Source organism: Leucopleurus acutus, assembly GCF_964270905.1.
Source record: "Leucopleurus acutus genome assembly, chromosome: 1".
NCBI lineage: Eukaryota > Metazoa > Chordata > Mammalia > Artiodactyla > Delphinidae > Leucopleurus > Leucopleurus acutus.
In genome coordinates, this window is record NC_139142.1 from 52,465,247 (window position 1) to 52,486,079 (window position 20,833).

General features: G+C 32.7%; 1 protein-coding gene across 2 annotated transcripts in view; it reads left to right on the top strand.

Annotated features, from left to right (window-relative positions):
• Nucleotides 1-20,833, top strand: part of MDGA2 (MAM domain containing glycosylphosphatidylinositol anchor 2) — a gene marked incomplete at both ends in the record, with an annotated part of 831,925 nt that overhangs the window by 522,407 nt on the left and 288,685 nt on the right. For both annotated transcript variants that reach the window (XM_082842707.1, XM_082842708.1), the window contains one exon: nt 7,866-7,998. In XM_082842707.1, coding sequence (XP_082698833.1) covers nt 7,866-7,998 — 133 coding nt within the window. The remainder of the gene's footprint in view (nt 1-7,865; nt 7,999-20,833) is intronic.

Genomic DNA, 20,833 nt, shown 5'->3' on the forward strand with positions numbered 1-20,833 from the left:
GTTTTTCCCTACAGCACTGAAATTATCAAATTATCTTATTTGTGTATTTGGACATAAACTCAATGATTATAGTGACTTTGTCTTTTCAACAGCTCAAATGGTGCCTGACACATGGAAGATTCTCAATAAATATATTGAGCCAATATTCCCATGGAGATGTCTGGATTTGTAACTAAGGAATAGTTAAAATTATTAGTAACTCCTGAATCACTCTCTGTAACTCCATTCCTCTTTACCCACTAAAGAAAGCTTAGTGAAATGTGAATGAGAATGATATTATAGTTAAATCAATTTGAAAGTATTTAATTTCCAAACTGTTGATGATTTTCTTGTTATAATTTTTAATTGATTTCTAGTCTAATTTCACTGGGTCAGAAAGCATACTCTCAACAATTTCAGTCTTTAGAAATTGAGACTTGCATGGTGTACTTGCCTGTGATGTACCTCCATGAATGATCCATGTGCACCCACAAAATGTGCATTCCAAAATTGTTGGGTTTCAGATAGGTCACATTTGTTAATTTTGTTGTTCAGATATTCTATGTATTTCCTGAATTTTGTGTCTGCTGTCCTTAAAGCTATTGAGAGGAGTTAGTTAATGTCTATGACTATGGCTGTGGATTTGTCCCTTTCTTCTTTATTTTTATAAATTTTTGCTTTATATATTTTGAAGGTATATTATTAGCACATACAGAATTAGGATTTTTATATCTTCCTAGTGGATTATCTGAGTGTATTATCTTCCTGGTAAGTTATCATTCAGAAATATCCTTCTATACCACTGGCACTGTTTCTTGCCTTAAATCTGCATACCATATTTGCTTTAGATTTAAAATTAACTTTGTTTTGTATCCTTGAAATGCTTCCCAAGATAGATTTTGTTTTGTTTTGTTTTGTTTTGCCTTCATAATGGCTTTGCCATTTATAATGAGATAGGAATGGTGTTTACTTTTCCTTTTGCTTATCAGGTTAGTGTGTATGTATATGTATTCTTAGGTGTTATTGATTTCTTGGACTAGTTTCCCATCAACTGTCATGTGTACTTTATGAAGAAAAAGCTTTCCATTTTATCTTTGTTTGTATTGGAGTACTTCAATAATATTTTAATTTATTTTCATAGATCTATCGCCTCTGTGGCTTCATAGTGTAAATAAGATCCAGTTAAAATGGCTGAGATCTGTTTTGTGCAAGATATGGGCAACTCTCTATTAGAGATATAGAGGCTGCTAGGTAAGGCTCCTCCTCTAACTTTGATAAACATGGGTAGAAGTCAAAATAAATAGTGATTATGATACAAAGTGAAAATTATTGTCAAAATAGTGGCACACAATAGCTCTATAGAGAGAACATTCAGGATGGAAAGCAATAGCATGTGTAACATACAGAAGGAAGACAAAATCTTCAGGGACTGGCCATGTCTCTGGATGGCTGGAATGATAATTGGTATATGTAGGGAACAGTGGACTGTAAATCTGGGAAGGCATACTGGGACTATATCATTGAAGGATTCAAATGACAGATCATAAGTCTGCTTATTTTTAATATTAGAAAATTAAATTTCTTTTAAAGATATTATGTTTTTCTAATCAATAACAATGTCTTGTTTTAAATAAAACAGAATTTCAGAGATAATGAGATATATCTACCCCACATGCATATTCATACTAAGTTAATATCTATATCAATTTGAAGTGAATATTTATTTCACCATCCTGTAGAAATACAAAACCTTGATTATGCCTTTTTATAGATCCTGTTTCCAGAATGAAATTGGTATGTGTTCCTGAGGCTGATATGAATTAAAAAGCATATATGTCTAAGAGGAATAATTATCCTTTTCATACTTCCACTCATTTAATATGGAAGATGTCAGCTAGCATATACTGTTATTTATTTAGAAGTTTATTATAAATTAGTCATTAGAGCTACAAAAAATGAGTGTAAATTGGAATGTTTGTTCTTTTTTTCTTTTTACCGATATCTGAAAGTAAATATTAAAAGAAAGTTTCAATTCCTTTTCTAAGTAAAATAGAAATACTGCTTCAGGCTATGGGCATTATTTCACTAGACAGTGTCACCATTGGTAAGGGCCACTGACTAATGAATAGAATGCCTTCGCTTTATTGATTTTATTTAAAAAGTAGTTTTAAAAATTTAAATACAGGATTTTCAAATAATTTTGTGAATGTTAAAGAAATGTGTACTTAAATTTTACAAACTATATGTACTCTTGCTATTTCTCAAGAACTTTTATAAAGATATTCATGACATCATCTTGTATACTGTAATTACACCATCTAATTACAAGACTGAACATATTTACATCAATTATGTAATTAGTTATAATTAGGCTAATTAGACTAATGATACAATTAGACAATAATCAACTGAAAATTCCTTTTTATAAATCATGGAAATTCACATGAAAAAAGACTTCCAATATCACAGAATATTAAATTTATATGTTCAACAAAATAAATTAATACTATGCAATAAAACAGTTATAAGTAGTAAAGTCTAAATCATTATAAATATACTCATGTATATGTACATGCCATTTGATAGCATATATATATGCACACACATGTATTATATATTCTCTATTTTGTTATATATACATTATGATATATTTTTTAAAAATATTCTGAGCTTTGGGAGTTGTTTATTGAGAGGAAGAGAGTCAGCCTGAACACTTTCCTCATTTCCTGAATGTGGTGAATTAATTGAGTGGGGTTCAAATTCTTCCTTTACTCTGCCTGTTATTTTCCACCTTCCTTTTACAGATTTTGTCTGTATTAGCCCCTCTCCCTCTTTGACATACTACACAGAGTAGTAATCTTACATATTAACCTAGATGACTGTCTCGTAAGTTCAGACACCTTGGTAACTTGTTTCCTGACTGCAAGATGTAAATCATCTTAGTTCACCCAAAACGATTCTCCAGTCAAATGAGAGCTGAACTTTGGGCAATTGTGGACCTAGAATTCACAGTAAAAGTTATTCCTCCATTTTGTCTGTCCTTCTTATGTGTCTACTTTGCTGCTCTGATCTGCATAAGAATTAACTAGGATATGCTGTGCACAAACCGTTATATTTATTGGACTATATTTTTTGGTCTTTTAAAGAGTGGGAATCATCTCAAAAGTAAGGCTGTTTAAACCAGTATGGAGAACAGTATGGAGGTTCCTTAAAAAACTACAAATAGAACTACCATATGACCCAGCAATCCCACTACTGGGCATATACCCTGAGAAAACCATAATTCAAAAAGAGTCATGTACCAAAATGTTCATTGCAGCTCTATTTACAATAGCCCAGAGAGGGAAACAACCTAAGTGTCCATCATCGGATGAATGAATAAAGATGTGGCACATATATACAATGGAATATTACTCAGCCATAAAAAGAAACGAAATTAAGCTATTTGTAATGAGGTGGATGGACCTAGAGTCTGTCATACAATGTGAAGTAAGTCAGAAAGAGAAAGACAAATACCGTATGCTAACACATATTTATGGAATTTAAGAAAAAAAATATGTCATGAAGAACCTAGCGGTAAGACAGGAATAAAGACACAGACCTACTAGAGAATGGACTTTAAGATATGGGGAGGGGGAAGGGTAAGCTGTGACAAAGCGAGAGAGAGGCATGGACGTATATACACTACCAAACGTAAGGTAGATAGCTAGTGGGAAGCAGCCACTTAGCACAGGGAGATCGGCTCGGTGCTTTGTGACCGCCTGGAGGGGTGGGATAGGGAGGGTGGGAGGGAGGGAGACACAAGAGGGAAGAGATATGGGAACATATAGATATGTATAACTGATTCACTTTGTTATAAAGCAGAAACTAACACACCATTGTAAAGCAATTATACGCCAATAAAGATGTAATAACAACAAAAAAAGTAAGGCTGTTTAAGCCTTAAAATCTCAATTACTACCCAATTTGTAGTCTTTACCTTTGGATAACATAAACACTAGCAGCATTCCTAATCATAAGAACTTAGGTATATAAAATATTTCCAGAATGCATCTACTACAAAAATGATCTCTGTATTTTAATGGCCATAGCTTCATTGCTGTTGGTTCAAATGTACTTGATTGTTTTATCAGTCCCTTGGGGCTTACTTTCCATTTACATGCTCTTGCTAATAATTGACTGTTCAGTTCTTCTGTGGGTGGCCCTAGCTCAGCTTCTTAAATCTGTCTTTCAGCTTACCCTAATATAAAGATTTTTTTAATTGTTATTACTACTATTAGAGTCAATGTGGCTCAAAAAGGTTTACTGAAAACATTATGTGCAGGACAGTGAGTTGGCTCTATTCTTTTCTTGTCAGCAATCTTGACTGAGTTGATAGCATGCAAAGCACAGCACAAATGGCAGGAATGGAATTTAAAGTGGCTTTATCTTATATAATGGAAAAGGCAGTATTAATATAAATATATAATGTAAATGACAAAAACATATATAAACATATAAACAAATACAACTGGTATAGACAAAACATATTAACTCAGAAAATAGAAAGAATGTAGGAAAAATACATTTAGAGACTGTCTCAAGGGTAAGAGCTTTTAGTTTGAAAACTCTTCCTTGAAATAATGACTGTATGAAAATATTCAAAATAACTGTAGGGGCATTTGTTGTTTAATGGGTAGACAGCTATGGTGGGTGGAAATCATGTTTAAAATATTTTCCAACAAGAGAGGACAGGTTTTGAAAAAAAATAATAATCAGGTAGACAAGTGGCATTCAACACAAAATAAGTAGTATTAGAATAAATTAAAACCTACTCTCACAGCCCATCTAGTCTGGCCTCTTCCAGGCTCTGAAATTTAATGTCAATCAATTGTCTTCATTTCTCTACGTTCCAGCCACACTGATTTTCTATCTAACCCTCCAACAGGGCAACCTTACTACTGTGTTAGGTCTCCTCAGTTTTGGTTCCTACTATCTTTATCGTACTATTTGTGATAACTCATGTTTCAAACATCCTTCTAGTCATTCAAGTTTCAGTTCAAAAGCCTTAGAGATACCTCTCAGAATGCCCTATCCAGAATAGCTCACCACATCTCCATGTCTCTATCACATACCTTGTTTGATTTACTTGACAGCATTTAATACTTGTAAAAATCATTCTCCGTCTTTGTTTAGATATTTATTGTTTCAAATATGTAAAGTTCAATGTATTTTTCACTGTGTTCCCAGCATTTGGGAAGTACTTAGAGTAAGACTATAGTTAATTTTGTCTAAACATTTTTTCATTCACATATATAGAAAAGTACCTGAAACATAAGTGTATAGCATGATGCGTTTTTTCACAGAGATCAGATTTCGCTTCGTAGCATGAAGATCAAGAAACAGAACTTTCGAGCACCTCCTCTATGGTTGCAGTTAATTTAAGTCAAGAAACTGACTATCTCGTAAAATTTGATAGACAGGAAGTGTGGCATAACATTTGAAAGAATTTGAAAGGATTGACTTTCTGTGATACAATTTTTATTTTTTTACAAAGAATAGGGAGAAGCAAGAGAGTTGACGGTGTATTCTAGTAGTACAAGTAAAAATATTTAATTGTAGAAAAATTACAGAGAAAGCATCAGACAGTTTCCAATTGATTATTAATGTGGCAAGTACTATAGAAAGGGCAGAGAAATTACAAAGTAATAAGAATGATACAAGAAATATAGCATCATACACAAAGGACAGAATGCATAGTGGGAAAAATGAAGTCTAATTTTTATAGATTTTATATTTTTGTACCTTTTATTTTTAAAAGTCATTATGATTATATATTATAACTACATTACTTCTTATAGAATATTATGGGTGGGAAGACCAATTTTAAGTATATCCTGTCAACCAACAAATATTCCTGTTACTAAAGAAGAAAGCATAGATTTAGAGGAATAGACTTGAAGTCCATTTTTGCATATGTTGAGTTTTAGGTACCTATGAGACATCAGAATGGACATATTGAGGTAAAAAATTGGCATATACATATAAAACTTGAGGGAGAATTTTGGAATAGGGATAAAGTCTTGAGGGGGGCCAGAAATAAATTCATCAGGCTTGTAGTATAAATTCATCAGCAAGGATAAAATCATTTAAGGGAATTTTATAAAGTGTGATTAACTGTAGAACAAATAGAATTCCAGAGAATACCAACAGTTAATTAAGTGTTGAGAGGAGAAAGAAAAGTGAAGAAATCTAAGCAACAACAGTCACAGAGGTAGGAGGAGTCACAGAGGTAGGAGGAGTAAGATGTATTATCTCATTCAAAAAATTATCTGAGTCAACAGGTTCTAGTATAACATTCTTTCAACTATGCTTTGTAACTAAGCACACTTTTATATGCATTGTATATAGTTAATATAAATGAGAACTCTGTAATACTTTGAGAGCATGTTTTAAAATTTTGGGTTGGCCAAAAAGTTCATTCAGATTTTTCCATAAGATATTATGGAAAAACTCGAACTTTTTGGCCAACCCAATATAAATTCTAGAACCATACACTCTGACTCTGTGTATATTCCTGTGGGGTGTATTTGCATCTGTTTATACATAAAAAAGGCAATGTCTTTCCTAAAGAAAAAATTAAAAGAAGATTATTATTTATCCCACTGAGGAAAATGCTAAAGGTGTGACTGTTTTAAGACTGAATTTTGACAATGAATGAAAGGAATTATGGCCAAATACCCATACACACTGAAGGAGAGACTCATTTGACATTTGGAAAACTGTGTGCCTGCATATGTGTGGGCAAGCTTTTTTTTCTGCAACTGAACAGGCAATGTCTTTATGTATTAAATCACTAAATATTCTGATTCTTCTGAATAGCGTATCAAAGTATTGCAATTTTTAGGACTTGAATGATGTTACTTAAGTAAAATAAAAGAAATACATGGTTCTGTACAGATGTTATCTGGAAAAAATTAACATTTTAAAAATGGCTCTACCAAATATGATGTCAGTGGGAGACTTTTTACCATCTCCATAATTAAGTTACTTGTGAAAGGAACTATTTTGAGAGATGCATTAACAACTTTAGATGGTAAAGAAATCCCAGGAGACCTTATTTGAATTGGGCAGGTTTTTTCCTCTTCTTATTGTTGTTGTTTGTTCTTTTTATCTTTTGAACAATTTCAGTGTTTTTGCATGGTCTTTTTTGGCTCATCAAGAGTGTGTAAGACATTTTTGACCACTTGCCTGATTTGAGTCTATCTGCAATTTTGCAGATTTAACCAGGAGACTTAAACCTTGAATTCCTGAACATAAAGTAACACGAATAATAATAATATAGAAACACTCATGAATACTTTTTAAATGCAGTTTAAGATTTATCATGTCATTGCTCCATATACACAAAATATTTATGTATATACATTTAATTATCTATCATTAGATTGACCTCATTAGCTTTGTTTTACCAACAGTGTTTCATTTATTGACTCTTCAGAATCCTTTTTTTCCATAACATTTCATGTTGAAGTCTGCATAGGTTACAGTGTTTGTTGAATAAACTCCATTATTAAGTACACTGTTCTGATCTTTGCGTAATAATTTGCATAACTACCACCAGAAATAGATTTCCCCCCTTAGGAAGTTAGTTTGCAAAAAAAAAAAAAAAACTATGAATTTTCATTGTAGTCAGTTAGTTTTTATCTCCAAGCACATTACAGTTTGATTTTTAAATGCAATAGTTTTTTTTTTGTCGTTTTTTGTTTTAATTTAGGGCATTTTCCTTAAAAAATGACAATCTGCCATATTCTGATAATATAATTGTAAATACAATGCCATGATTCATTCATTTATTAATTTTGGTTACCATTGACATTTTCTAATGACTTTTTCTACATTTTCAGGGTGAAACAAAGATATTAAAACTAAAGAATCTTCGACCTCAGGACTATGCTAATTATAGCTGCATTGCTTCAGTGAGGAATGTATGTAATATTCCTGATAAGATGGTGTCATTTAGACTTTCCAATAAAACAGGTACGTAACTACCTCTGAATGTTTTATGTCTGTTATCCACAACAAATGTTTAAAAAGTCTCTTTAACTTTTTTATACACCAAATGATTTCTATAATATATGTAAGGAACAAGGCATGTTTTCTTTCCAGAAAATTCTGTAGTATCTAAAAACCTTTTAAGTGGACAGTGTAAAATTTAATTGCAATATGCTCCCATGTAATATGTTTGTTTATACAGCAAGCAAAATTATAGTTCCTTAAATAATGTATTCATAAATGTCACAAGCCAGCCTATATTCTGTTCAAAGAAATTGCTGAGAAGTATTAGATTTTTCATATGAAAATTTGTGCTCTAAATTGCTAAAAGTGTTTTGTGATTCCAAAACTGAGTAAAAGAACCTTTTTTTTACTCTGTTTCATGTCAAGAAAGCTAATTGGTAATTTCAGATAGGTGCTTTTCTACAAAGTATTTTTGTAGAAAATGTCAAAACATTAGCAAGACTGCAACTTATGTTAGCCTGTGTTTAGTAATATAGACCTCAGATAAATTGCAAACATATTAAGAAGAAATGTCTAAATGAAAGAGCAAAGAGAGCATGTGAATGAACTATCTTTTGTAAGGTTGTATATAAAGAAACAATTAAAACTTAGAATTTGAACAGGTTTTGAGAAATTTTCATTGGCAATTAATATGAATTTTTACTCTTAAATCATTATATTAAAATATAGAGTTTTAAAGGTATTTTTCCCATTAACAAAAACCTTGAAAAGTGTGGGCTTTGGTGTTCCTTGGTTTGGGTCCCAGTTCTGTCACTTATTAGCTCTTGGATCTTGTTGAGCAAGTCACTTCACTCTTCTTTGCCTCAGTTTCCTCATAAACTTATAAACTTATAGGAAGGAATTAATGAGTTGATGTATATAAAGCATGTAGAACATACTTTATTCATTCTTCTGATAATGAGCTAGTAGTTAGCAACCCCATCCAGCTCATTTGGTGGAAAGATTAAACCTAGAACTTTCTGCAAAGATGAAAACTTGTGTGCTCATACGTTGATTCATCAACATGTGTTCCACTGAGTTGTTCAAATTTTGAAAGGTCATTCTTTTATTTATTCATTCATTTATTCATGCATTTATTCATCAGAAACTCATTGTGTTCCTATTATGGGTCAGCAATGATAGGCATAGGGCTATTGGCTAAGATGTATATTGCCTTAAACTAGAGAAATCCTCTATTAAGCACTGGATAAAAGTCATTAGAGGAAATTAAAAGAAGAATGTGGCAGACAAAAAGAAACTTTATCAAGAAAGATGAGAAGGACTTGATGAAAACTGTGTTGCAGGAAAAAACAGAATTATAAAACCTTGTTGGCCCTAAGACTTATAAAAGTTAATAATTTCATTTCACTTAAAAGAACAAATAGGATATTGAGAAACAAATATCAGATATTAATATAAGAACTTGGTGTGATTACATTATTCTTCTTGGCATGAACTATTTTGTGAATTATAACTGATTTTATTTTTCTTAGTTTCTTTAATGTATTTTTAGAATACACATGATTCAGAGAGAAAAATTAAAAATTAAATGGAAGTAGGCCCTATGGGATGGGTAAAGACATTGCAGTGTATCAATGGAGATAATCCATAAACAATCTATAATAGGACTATAAAAGAGTTTTATTTGAGCCAAAATGTGGACTATAGCCCGGGAGACACAGATTCAGGAAGCACCTGAATTGTGTTCTACCAGGCTGCAAAATGGGGTATGCTTATAAAGGCAAAATTACGTAAGTTGTTTGTCAAGAATTAGAATTGGAGCAGGCAAGAAGTAAGGGTGCTTGTTAAGCAAGTATTGGCTGGGGTCTGAAATGGTTGCACAGTTATAAGGGAAGACCTTGAGACCATAAGGTTGCAGCTGGCTGCATGCCTGAACCACAGTTACTCCATTTTGATTTTTTAATTCATTCTTTTCTTTAGTGGTTAAAGTAGACATACAATGCATGTTTAAACAAGTGTAAATAATTGCTTTGGAAAACAAATGTCTTTGTTATCAATCATGTTTTCCATGACCCCATAACATTTTGTGAATAGGAATTTTTGTTAATAAAAATCAATTTCCTAGAACTGCTTAAAAAAACAATGTCTAGGTGTCATTTTAAAAGTTAGTGTCATCTATAGATTTACCAATAATATGTTTTCTTAACTTTCTTACTCTTAATTGACATTATAGTAGAGCTTATAACTGTATATCTGTCATGGAGTGTCCAATCATTTGTTGGCCCCTGTTGATTACTTGCCATGCTATGAAAAATCTTCTGTTACATAAATGTCATTATTTATCATACTAATCTAATGATCTTAGACCTTATCAAGAACAATTCACAGAATTTTATAAAACATAAAATATTATTTTTATTTATTTATGGTCATGCACACCCCCTGACCAATTGGCATAATTTTGTAGCAGGGTCTAAAAGTTGTTTTGATTGTTTTTCTACTCCCATTTGGAAGAAAATGAATAATTGCTCTTAATTGGTAAATTCTTAATATAGTTGTATTTTTCATAGATTATTAAAATAAACCTATTAAAATGTGTAAATTTAGAAAATTTAAAAGTAAAGGTATATTTTAAATTATCATAATTATGGTAACTGTAAACTATTTGAAATTTCTCAGATTATGTGTATTTCTAACATGAGGGCACCTACAAATTATGATTTAAAAAAATTAATTTATTTTAATATATTTCAAGCAGTTATATGTTGATGACTCATGATTTCAAAGGCAAATAAGAATTAAGTATGTTATTTACATTAGGATGAAGTACAAACTTTGTACCTGCTTGAGAGGTTATGATGAATTCGATAAAGAAATGAGGCAGGTGGGGCTAATTTTATTTAATTATATAGGTCCTTTGATTCAGTCTGCTGAAATTTAGCATTTATAAAATTATCCAGTTAGGATGCTTTCCATAAATGTGCATTACATCTAGGAACCAAGTCACTGAAAAGTATTACTGGCTATAGAAATACGAAAACCTACACTTCTTTTCCTCCTGCTCTTCCATATTTTGGTACTTTGATACTTGATACTCTCTTCCTTCTTCTTCTCCTCCTGCTCTCCTTTCTTTCTTTCTTTCTCTCTTTTTTCCCCTCCAATCTGTCTCAATAAATTTTACCGCGGAAAAAGATAGAGGTTAGGAAACATCTTTGTTCCCTTTGTTAGACAACTATTATCTTTTCTTATTATTTTATATAACCTATAGGGAATTTGTTAATGTAAATGTTCAGCAATTGCTGTGAGACTCGATATAAAACTTTTTGTATGCTGTGATCTATTCATGGTAGTTCTCTTCTATGTTTAGAAGTATTTAAATTATATGTGTTATGAAAAATAAAATAATGTTTCAGTTATAGGAATTTCATAGAAATAATTGTCTGTAATAAGAATAGTATGGACATAAACAACTCCTCTTGTAAAATAGATGTCCATTGTCATAGATAGCCAGTTTAAGGGCAAATGGAAACAGCGGTAGAAACTTTGCTGTCATCATACCTGAGTACTAACTTCACGCATCTTTCTTAGCCATGTGGATATTTGAACTTCTTTCCTTTAGGCAAGCTCCACAGCATCTAGACAAACAGTAGCACAATTTATTAGACTCTAGGTGTAATTTTTTCACCAACAATCACAGCTTTAACGAAAGACTATGTTTGTGAGAGATACTTAGTGTAAATACAATGACTTCCTGTATTAGTCTGCTTGGCTGCCATAACAATACCACAGACTGAGTGGCTTAAACAACAGAAATGTATTTTCTCACAGTCTGGAAGATAGAAGTTCATGATTAAGGTGCAGTCAGGGTTGATTTTTGATGAGGCCTCCCTTTCCTGGCCTGTAGCTGTCACCTTCTGATTGTGGCCTTTCCTCTGTGGTTCTTGGACAGAGAGAGTAATGAGCTCTGATGTTTCTTCTGACTCTAACAAGGACACCAGCCCTAGCAGATTAAAGTTCCACCCTTATCACCTCACTTAAATTTACTTAACCACCCTAAAGGCCCTGTCTTCAAATACAGTCACATTGAAGGTTAGGGCTTCAACATACAAATTTGAGGGGGGCCACAATTCAGTTCATAGCACTTTAAAATGACTAAAAATGGCCTCTGCATTTAGGATTCCTTTTCTTTTAAAATTTCAGATATAAGTTCATAATATATGTTACATCAAAGGAAGAAAATGAATCAGCCATTTAAAGAGAAGAGTCTACTCTTCAGTAGAATCTCAACCTAAAGAGGGAACTCTACTGAGAGTATGTGTGGTCCTGTATTCTTAGCTTTGGGGAAATAGGAAGGAATAAATTGTAAAGGAAGAAGGTAAAATGAAACTTTAGTGAGGGACAAAGATCACTTTTGTAATAGTATAATAAAATTTTAAAAGACTGGACAAAGTATCAAAATATGGATACAAGTGATGTGTCAGTGAGTCTGCACATTTTTTTTTCTGATTTTCCTTTTTATGATGGAGAAGTTAGTATGTGAAACAGAAGAAACAGGAGGAAGAAAAGGGAAAAGAAGCAGAAAAAATGTTTTATCTTTTCATGTACTAAAATATTGGGAATATGAATGCCTTAGTAGATTTTTTTATCATAGGTAATGCAGATTTTCTAAACAATAGTATTTATAGCTACAGATACCAACAGAATACAAAAAATAGTATTAGAATATTGTTGATAGGCCATATCATTAGAGAATGAGATGTTTCCTATAACTCTCTTGCAAGAATTTTGACATTCAAAAACCTAAGGTTCAAATTTTGTTTTTCTCAAATTGGAGATGTAATTTAGCTTCTCTAAACTTACTTTTCCCCTCCCCATAATAGGCTTAGCACAGAGATCCATATTATTTGGTTTTATAGGCTGTAAATGCTATTAAATGGAAAACTTTTAAAAGAGATTCCAACACACAACAAATACAATAAATAGTAGTCATCATTGGGTTGTTAACCTTGATAATGGAAAGAAAGAATAAAATTGGTATCATCAGTAATCATGGAGAAATGATGACAAGAACCTTAGACTTTTGCTAGGATATGGTGTATAGCTTCAACCATTGATGACTAATCTTAAAATGAGTTCTCCATCATTTTTTAATTATTTTCATCAGTGAGTAAATTAAATATTAATATTTTCCAGAAAAATATATAGAAATGAATACATATTCTGGCATATGTCTGTTTAAACTATGATTGGCAGAAATGTTTACATAAATATAAAATATTATTCTGTGAAATTAATAAGGGTACATAAGGAAAATTAAAGAAATTTGCAATTTTGTTGATATGTAATAGATTCTTCATCTGAGTGCTCTGTCATTTCCTACAGTAATTGAACGTATATATGCTCTATCCTCACTAATGTAGCTTCATAAATGTGAAAATATAGGTGATGAATACACAGTGAATCTGGTGACAGAAGCAATGGTTATTATGGGGCTTCAGCTTTGGTCTTCCTGATACTATTTTCAGAGAAACAAGTTAGCCCAGATTTTTCAAAATTCTATTACCATAGTAACAGGAAGTATGCATGTTTCTGGGATCTCTCTAGGCCTGTGCATTTCATTGTCCTAGCAATGAATTTTTCAGGTTCACTATATCCAAGTTTATTCTTAGGCTATGAGCTCTTATATAAAATATCCCTCATAAACTATTAACTTGCCCAGAAGACATGATAACTCAGATACAGTAGATAGCTAAGCAAAGAAGATTAAAAAAACTGTTAAACAAATGAAAGGCAATGCTATCATATTTATTAAAAAGGGTGTAAATTATTGAAATGCTGTCTCACAACTTAACCAAATACTTTGGAGCATGTCAAATAGTCTGTGTTTTAGCAAACATCTAGAATAATTTATTGATCAGATTTTCCCAGCTTTACGTAGTTATTCTTCAAACACTATTAGGCTATAATTATAATTAGACAATTTAAAAGTTATTTGTAAGAATAAAGAAGTTCAAATCATGTGATATTCCTTTCAATGAGTTGAGTGAGAATATGTTAAAATAAAGCAATAGAATTTTTATACACCTTAGAACACTTAATTTTTAATTTTAAACTGCTTCTGATCGCAGATTTGTAGACCTTGGCTTAGTACTTGATAAGGTTCTATTGTTCTAGTGAAACTGCTGAGAATTCTGTTATTATAGACAATTCACTTACTAGAAATGCATTTTAGACTTCTTGTATGCTTTTTGAGCTTGCACTTAGAACTTGTAGTTTAGAATATCTTTATGATCATTCACTGACAAATTTGATTTTATACATTACTGGGTCTCATGATGAAGATACAATAACATCCATAAGTGCATGTAGCTAATCCCATAATTTACTTACCCAAACTCCTAGAATAGATTATATCAAGGGATGGTCTTTAGGGTTCCCAACCATCCCAGTGTGTCCTGGACTCAGTGAAAGTCTCACATCCTATAATCTCAGGCAATCCAGTATAATTGGTCACTTAATGATCTAATCCACCATGCAGCCTACCCTCATATAGAATAGTCTTAATGTCAGTTGTTAATGCTGGTACATGCGCAGGCTTAAGCAGCTCTACATAAAGAAGCATTTGTAAGAAAAACCAGGGTGTAGATCCTGACTCTCCCCAGTGGTGTGACCAAGTCCTTCAACTCTTTGAACCTGCTTTTTTTGCTAATTCATGTTGATGATGGGCTCTAGGTGGGCCACCGATTGATAGAAAGAGAATATTTACTCTCAGATTTCATTTTTATTTACCAAGTTAACATTAACAACAACAAAAACTTAGATTAAATGAGATGGCTGCAAAGAAGTAGATGCAGCCTCTATGTACACAACAACTACTCTTGAGCCCCAGGATTCATGCAAGCAAGTTTCAGGCTTGCAGAATTTGACAAGATTAATACCTCATTGTGCTGTTGTCCTTTTATATGTAAGCCTTACATTACTATCTATTCAAGAAAAAGATTTAGCAAACAAAAACCTCTGGACCTGATGCACCCATTTGAAGAAATCTTTGTACATCTTGGGCTCTCAATATTTCTTTTACAAAAAGTCACTGTCAGGGAGGCTTTCATCTCATTCAAGAGAAGATTCATCACTGGCCACTGTACTGCCTCCAGCTTAAGACATTTAAGAGTACAAATTTCCCCACAGAACCTTACCTCATTACACATACTGTGAAGATTAAATGAGATTGTATTTAAATTGCTTGGCAAATGTTGGGCTCTTAGTTTTACGGTATTGTGATTGTTAGATTAAAAAAAATTTACCTTAGTGAAGAAACTAATGAGGATTTCCAAAATCTCATTTAACCCTTTGATTGTCCTTTTTTATTTATTGAAAGTATCAGTGATACAATATACTACTCTGTACTTTTCAGCAGAAATATTAAATCACAGTTAAATTCCAATTTGTTTCAATGGTTACAGAAATAAGTGAATATCAAATATTGTGTCATTAAATGTAAATGATCACATTACTAGTATGTACATTAGTAATGAGTAGATGTTTACATTAGGTCTGCAAGATTTTTATAAAGCCTTTTTGTAATATACTTACTTCCATAATGAAGAAATAGATACAATTTATGTTCTTACCCTTTCTTAAAATCAAGTATACTAAACAGTACCAGGTAAATGTACATTTAAAATAATTTTTAGGAAAATAGGAATTGATTATTATCTCATCAGAGAATACTTATAGAATACATTTTCTAGTTTAAAGAACAGGAAAAATGCAAACAGTTTTTTTTGGGGGGAGGGGTGAGCCATAAATATCTGCTTTTATCTCTGACATTCTAATATGATGAAATGCACGTATTATTGTTAAAACTTCATGCTAAAATATTTGTGCTTTCAAGGAGTCCTCTGACCTTAGCCACACTACTCATAGGATTTAACATCCTGTGTTGTGGCTAAGATTAGCCCTGTGGTCACTGTTAATATAGATTCATAGAGTCATTTGAGTCACAACTAGACATAATTTAAAAGATCCACATTGGTTCATGATGGCTTCGAATTAAATTTAAAAATTAAGAAAGCCCATGGGCTTCCCTAGTGGCGCAGTGGTTGAGAGTCCGCCTGCCGATGCAGAGGACACGAGTTCATGCCCCGGTCCGGGAAGATCCCACATGCCACAGAGCGGCTGGGCCCGTGAGCCATGGCCGCTGAGCCTGCGCCTCCGGAGCCTGTGCTCCGCAACGGGAGAGGCCGCAACAGTGAGAGGCCCGCGTACCGGAAAAATAAAATATATATATATATTAAGAAAATCCTTGTAGTAGTCCATATAGTGGGAGTAGGGTATCTCATGTATTCTTACAGGGACTAAAAGGAGAGAGGTGAGAGGTAGACTGCATCATAATGGACAGGCAGAGTATCAGAAATGCATTAACATCAACCTTTTGACTATAAGTCCAGATGCAGCATGTACTTTTGGTTTGCTGTTGTGGCAGTTATTTCCAAAGCATCACAAAGATTTTGGCTTTTCCCTCAATTTTCATTTTCTGCAACATCTGTTCTGAGACTTTTTTTTTCTGATAACAGCATATTCTTCTTGATTTACTTGCTACTGTTCTGTTGCTATAGAAAATAGATTTGCCCAATTGTTTAGTAATACGTTTTAGTTTATGTTTTTTTTTTTTTAGTTTATGTTTTGAACAGCATTTCTTTCTGTCAGCTCCTTTTAGTCACTCTGCTTTAGTTGCTATATTGTACTACTTGAGCATTTTATTGACTACATCCTTCAATCACATACCATCCAGTGAATGTGCTGTAAAGTCAACAGTATTGATTTCTGATAGACATACTGTGTAATAGAAATTTATTGATGGCAACCTTGTCCTTTTGTTCTATTAATGGTACCTATTTCCCTGCTTTGACAAAACTGGAAATTATCAAGAAACCAGGTATAAAATTTTTGGCATAAATAGATGTGACAATTGTACGAAGCTACTCTTTAAGTTTCACTTGGATTTGGCACTGCAACCCTGTGCACAGCCAAGCAAGAGGCAGAATTTTTAGTCAGTCAAGTATAAAACATTACCACGTGGTGTTCTGCCTCTAGCAGCATCTGGCAACGCCAGTTTGCTTTGTTTTACTGAAAAGAGTTTATAGTTCTAAAATGGTAAAATATTGACAATTTCATATAGTTTGACTTAACAGGTAACAGTAGATAAGAAATTTCTTCAAAATGATTATTATGTATTGAGTGCAAATTAAAATATATATTTTCAAAGTGAAGAGAGAAAAAGACACAACAGGAAATAAATGAACAAAGCTATTGGAAAAACAAGCCGTATAGTATGGGTTCTTATAAATTTCCTGGGATTGAATCCACTAAGACAATTGCCTGGGAGGAACAAAATAGGGGAAAAGAAGCAAAACTCCTTCTATTCTTACCATATCTTTCTAATTCTCTTGGTTTTGATCATGAATACTTAATAACTAAAGTCCTGCCTCATTACATTTTGTCTTTCAGCTTTAAAATTAGCTCAATCTGAAAAAATTGTAATGTTTATGTCTTTCTCATTTTGGAGCCATAAGCAAAAAGCAATCAGATGTGATGTCTATATAGACTTAGGACACTATGGACTATACAAAAATATGATACTACATTTCAAAGACCCTGAAAATTCAGTGAATATGCAATGGTTTGCATACTAAACATTGTTTTATGTGTTTAAGTAAAATGTTAAATATGAATACAGGTTTAGAAAAGCATTACTATATGTATACAGATCTACAGTCAAAGAATATGTAATATGGATTTAACTCTTAAGTCACTGGAGAGTTAAATAGGCAATTCAATACATACCAATATTAAAAACTTGAAGAAAAACAAAAAATAATTTGACATTTCAAACAAATGGTATTTGTTTCCTCTGTAAAGATATTTCATCAGTTCATATTAATCATGTAGAATGGGAAATGTGGGTTTAACAAAATCTATATGGAAAACATCAGAACTAGAGTAGGAAAGTTATATTTTCAGTAGCTTTGTGAAATAAAATATTGGCAGGACATTTTTTGTGCATGCAGTTTCTCATGTGTAGAGAGGAATTGAATTTGGAGGTGATTCAGTCAGGGTTTTATCTTTCATATTAAAATAGTATTAAAAAGGTTTTATTGACTTTTAATCTTTCCTTAAGCAACATTCCATTTTGTGCAGCTTTTTAGTTCCTTCACATATGTTACACTACAGTATTATCTTACTCAAAAAAGAAACACCTCCCTTATCATATAGCAGCATTGTCCTAGAATATGGCAACAATACATTTAAATGTACTCTGAATGTCTGAAATCCCAAGATAAGAAATGTAGCTAGTTTAATAGTTAGGCTTGAATTTACTTGTGTTAGAATTAGATCTGTAATAACATTCTTAAACAGCAGTTAGTATTTACAGTATGTCAACCTGATACTGTACTGAAACCTACTACAAGGTCTATAGTTTAAAACTGTCGTTTTCTCTGGTGCAAACCACAATTTTATTGTTTTGTAATTTAGTCCAATATATTGGCTCCTAACCACACACAAAACTTGGAATCAAATCCCTCTGCTTTGGCATATTTATTTTTCACAAATTATGCTCTGATTCTGCCTCTCTTTCTTTCTTTTTCATTTCATTAGCCATGGGGAAGGAATATCGATGTAAGCCTAAAAGTAAATAATAGTTAATATATCTTTACTTGAAAGGAGAACACCTCCTGAAAACATATTTAGCCCTTTATAAAACAAAGTCTACACATTTCTCGGGTTTCCCAGGGCAGGCCTTAATTTGTTGAGGCACCCCTCAACTCCTAGAATTAGACTCCTCATTCCAATGTTTTCAGATGCACATGTCAGTTGGAGGCTAGTGCAGAAATCCCAGGTAGGAGGTTGGTAACAGATGCTTGGCAAGGGCTGAGGTACTCATGACACCGCACTTGTCTGGGTTGTGACCCAATTCAGCGATCAAGGTATGATATTCTTAATTTTATGAAACTACTTGTAGAGTCCAATGTAAATAATCATTATAATGCTTAAATGTGTTAAGTATGAATGTATGTATGATTTGTATGCTTTGATTTCTTTAATTTGACCTTTGGTCCAGTATTGTATTTAGCAAAATATGACTACTTTTGTCCTTTGCAAAGTAGTATTTTATAGCAAACTTTAGAAGCACCAGCAAAAGTCTCTCTCTCTTTTCCCCCCATCCCATGATAAATACCTAAATATATGGATATATTACTTCTTTTCTTGCTTTTTAAAATTGTATCTGCCTAATCTGATATTTTGGGGTTGGCAGTTGAAATGTCAATAAATGAAGACTTGGTTAATAGTTTATGACCATGCTTACTGTTACATGTAATAATACACTTGTTTTTCTTACTCTTTTCTTAGTGGCATATTGTCAGCTGCCACTGTTGTTCTCCATTGTTCTGTCTCAGGAAGTCTTTCCTTGTTTAAATTTTTCCTCCTTACCTTGTGAAGTCTGAGAACTTAAATAACTGAGCCCATTATAGTTTTGTATGAGTTAGGAGTGAAAACACTGTGAGCAATGGCCTAAGAGCCTTTTCCACAGTCACTTCAGAATTTAGGCTTTTAAATTATGCCTTAGGGGGTTCACAACTCCTTTTTGCCTTCTATTCTAAGTGGTAGAGATTTCTGGAAGCCTGACTAGTAAACCATGTTTATTTTTGCCTTCCCTAGGCTTTTATTATAATAGATGATATTAATGTTATCCCTTTTTTCTACTAGAGCAGCAGCATTAATTCTTTCTCTGACATAAACATCATCAGGAATTTAATTAGAGCTTGAAAATTATCAACTTTATTTCACTCTGGAGTTTATCTACAATGCTTTAAATCCATCTCAAGTCAGACTGCCTAGATTAGAATCTCAGCTCCACCATTCACTATGTACGTGACCTTGGGAAAGTTATCTAAAGTCTGTCAGATTGGTAATAAGTAAAAGTTATCTAAACTGTTTCTCAGATTGGTAATAATAGTAGCTGTCTCATAAAATTACATGAGAAATATATGAAAAGCTTTCTGAAGTGTGCCTGGAACATATTAAGGGCTATAGTTGTCTCCATCTAATTACAAACACCTTGAGGGCAGGATTTTTGTCTGTTTTGTTCTATTGTCTCCAATGCCTAGAACAGAGTCTGACACACAGTTGGCACTTAATAAATATATGTTGAATTAACAGTTTTTCTTTAAATAAAACATAGGTTATTCCTTTGTTTGCTGTCAGTTTATTTTGTTGCTATCAATGACCTGGCTAATTAAGCTCCTGATCTGATTTCTAATCTTTGCTATATCTTGGAACCAATTTAGATATTTGAGTAACCTGAGTATAGATACGTGACAAGATTAGGAGACTATATGCCAAGGTGTTTTCCTAATCAAGGTAGACATTTGGCCTGGGCAGTCCTTTGGAAACTAATGGAATTCCCTTGGAGAGGCAAACAGAGGCCCAGCAGAGTTAAATCTGTTCAACATTACTCTTTAAGATTAGCTATGAACCACCTTAGCAATATTACCGTAAAATGAAATCGTAGAATCATAAAAAGTTTCAAAATATAACATTATAATACAGTGTCACCAGGATGGGTAATAAAAAGAAAAAAAGAAAAACACCTAGTTTTTATCAGACCAATAAGACAAGAGTAAGAGAGTAACTAATAAGAGAGTACCTTTTTGCACCATCCCTCTATGTTACAAATACTGGTTTTAGAAATACCAGCTGCCTCCATTTCAGCAGCTCTGATGACCAGAGCAGAATTATTGTTTTGTTTTCTTTGCTACTCTAGTGAGGCCTCAAGAAGTATAGCTGGGAGATC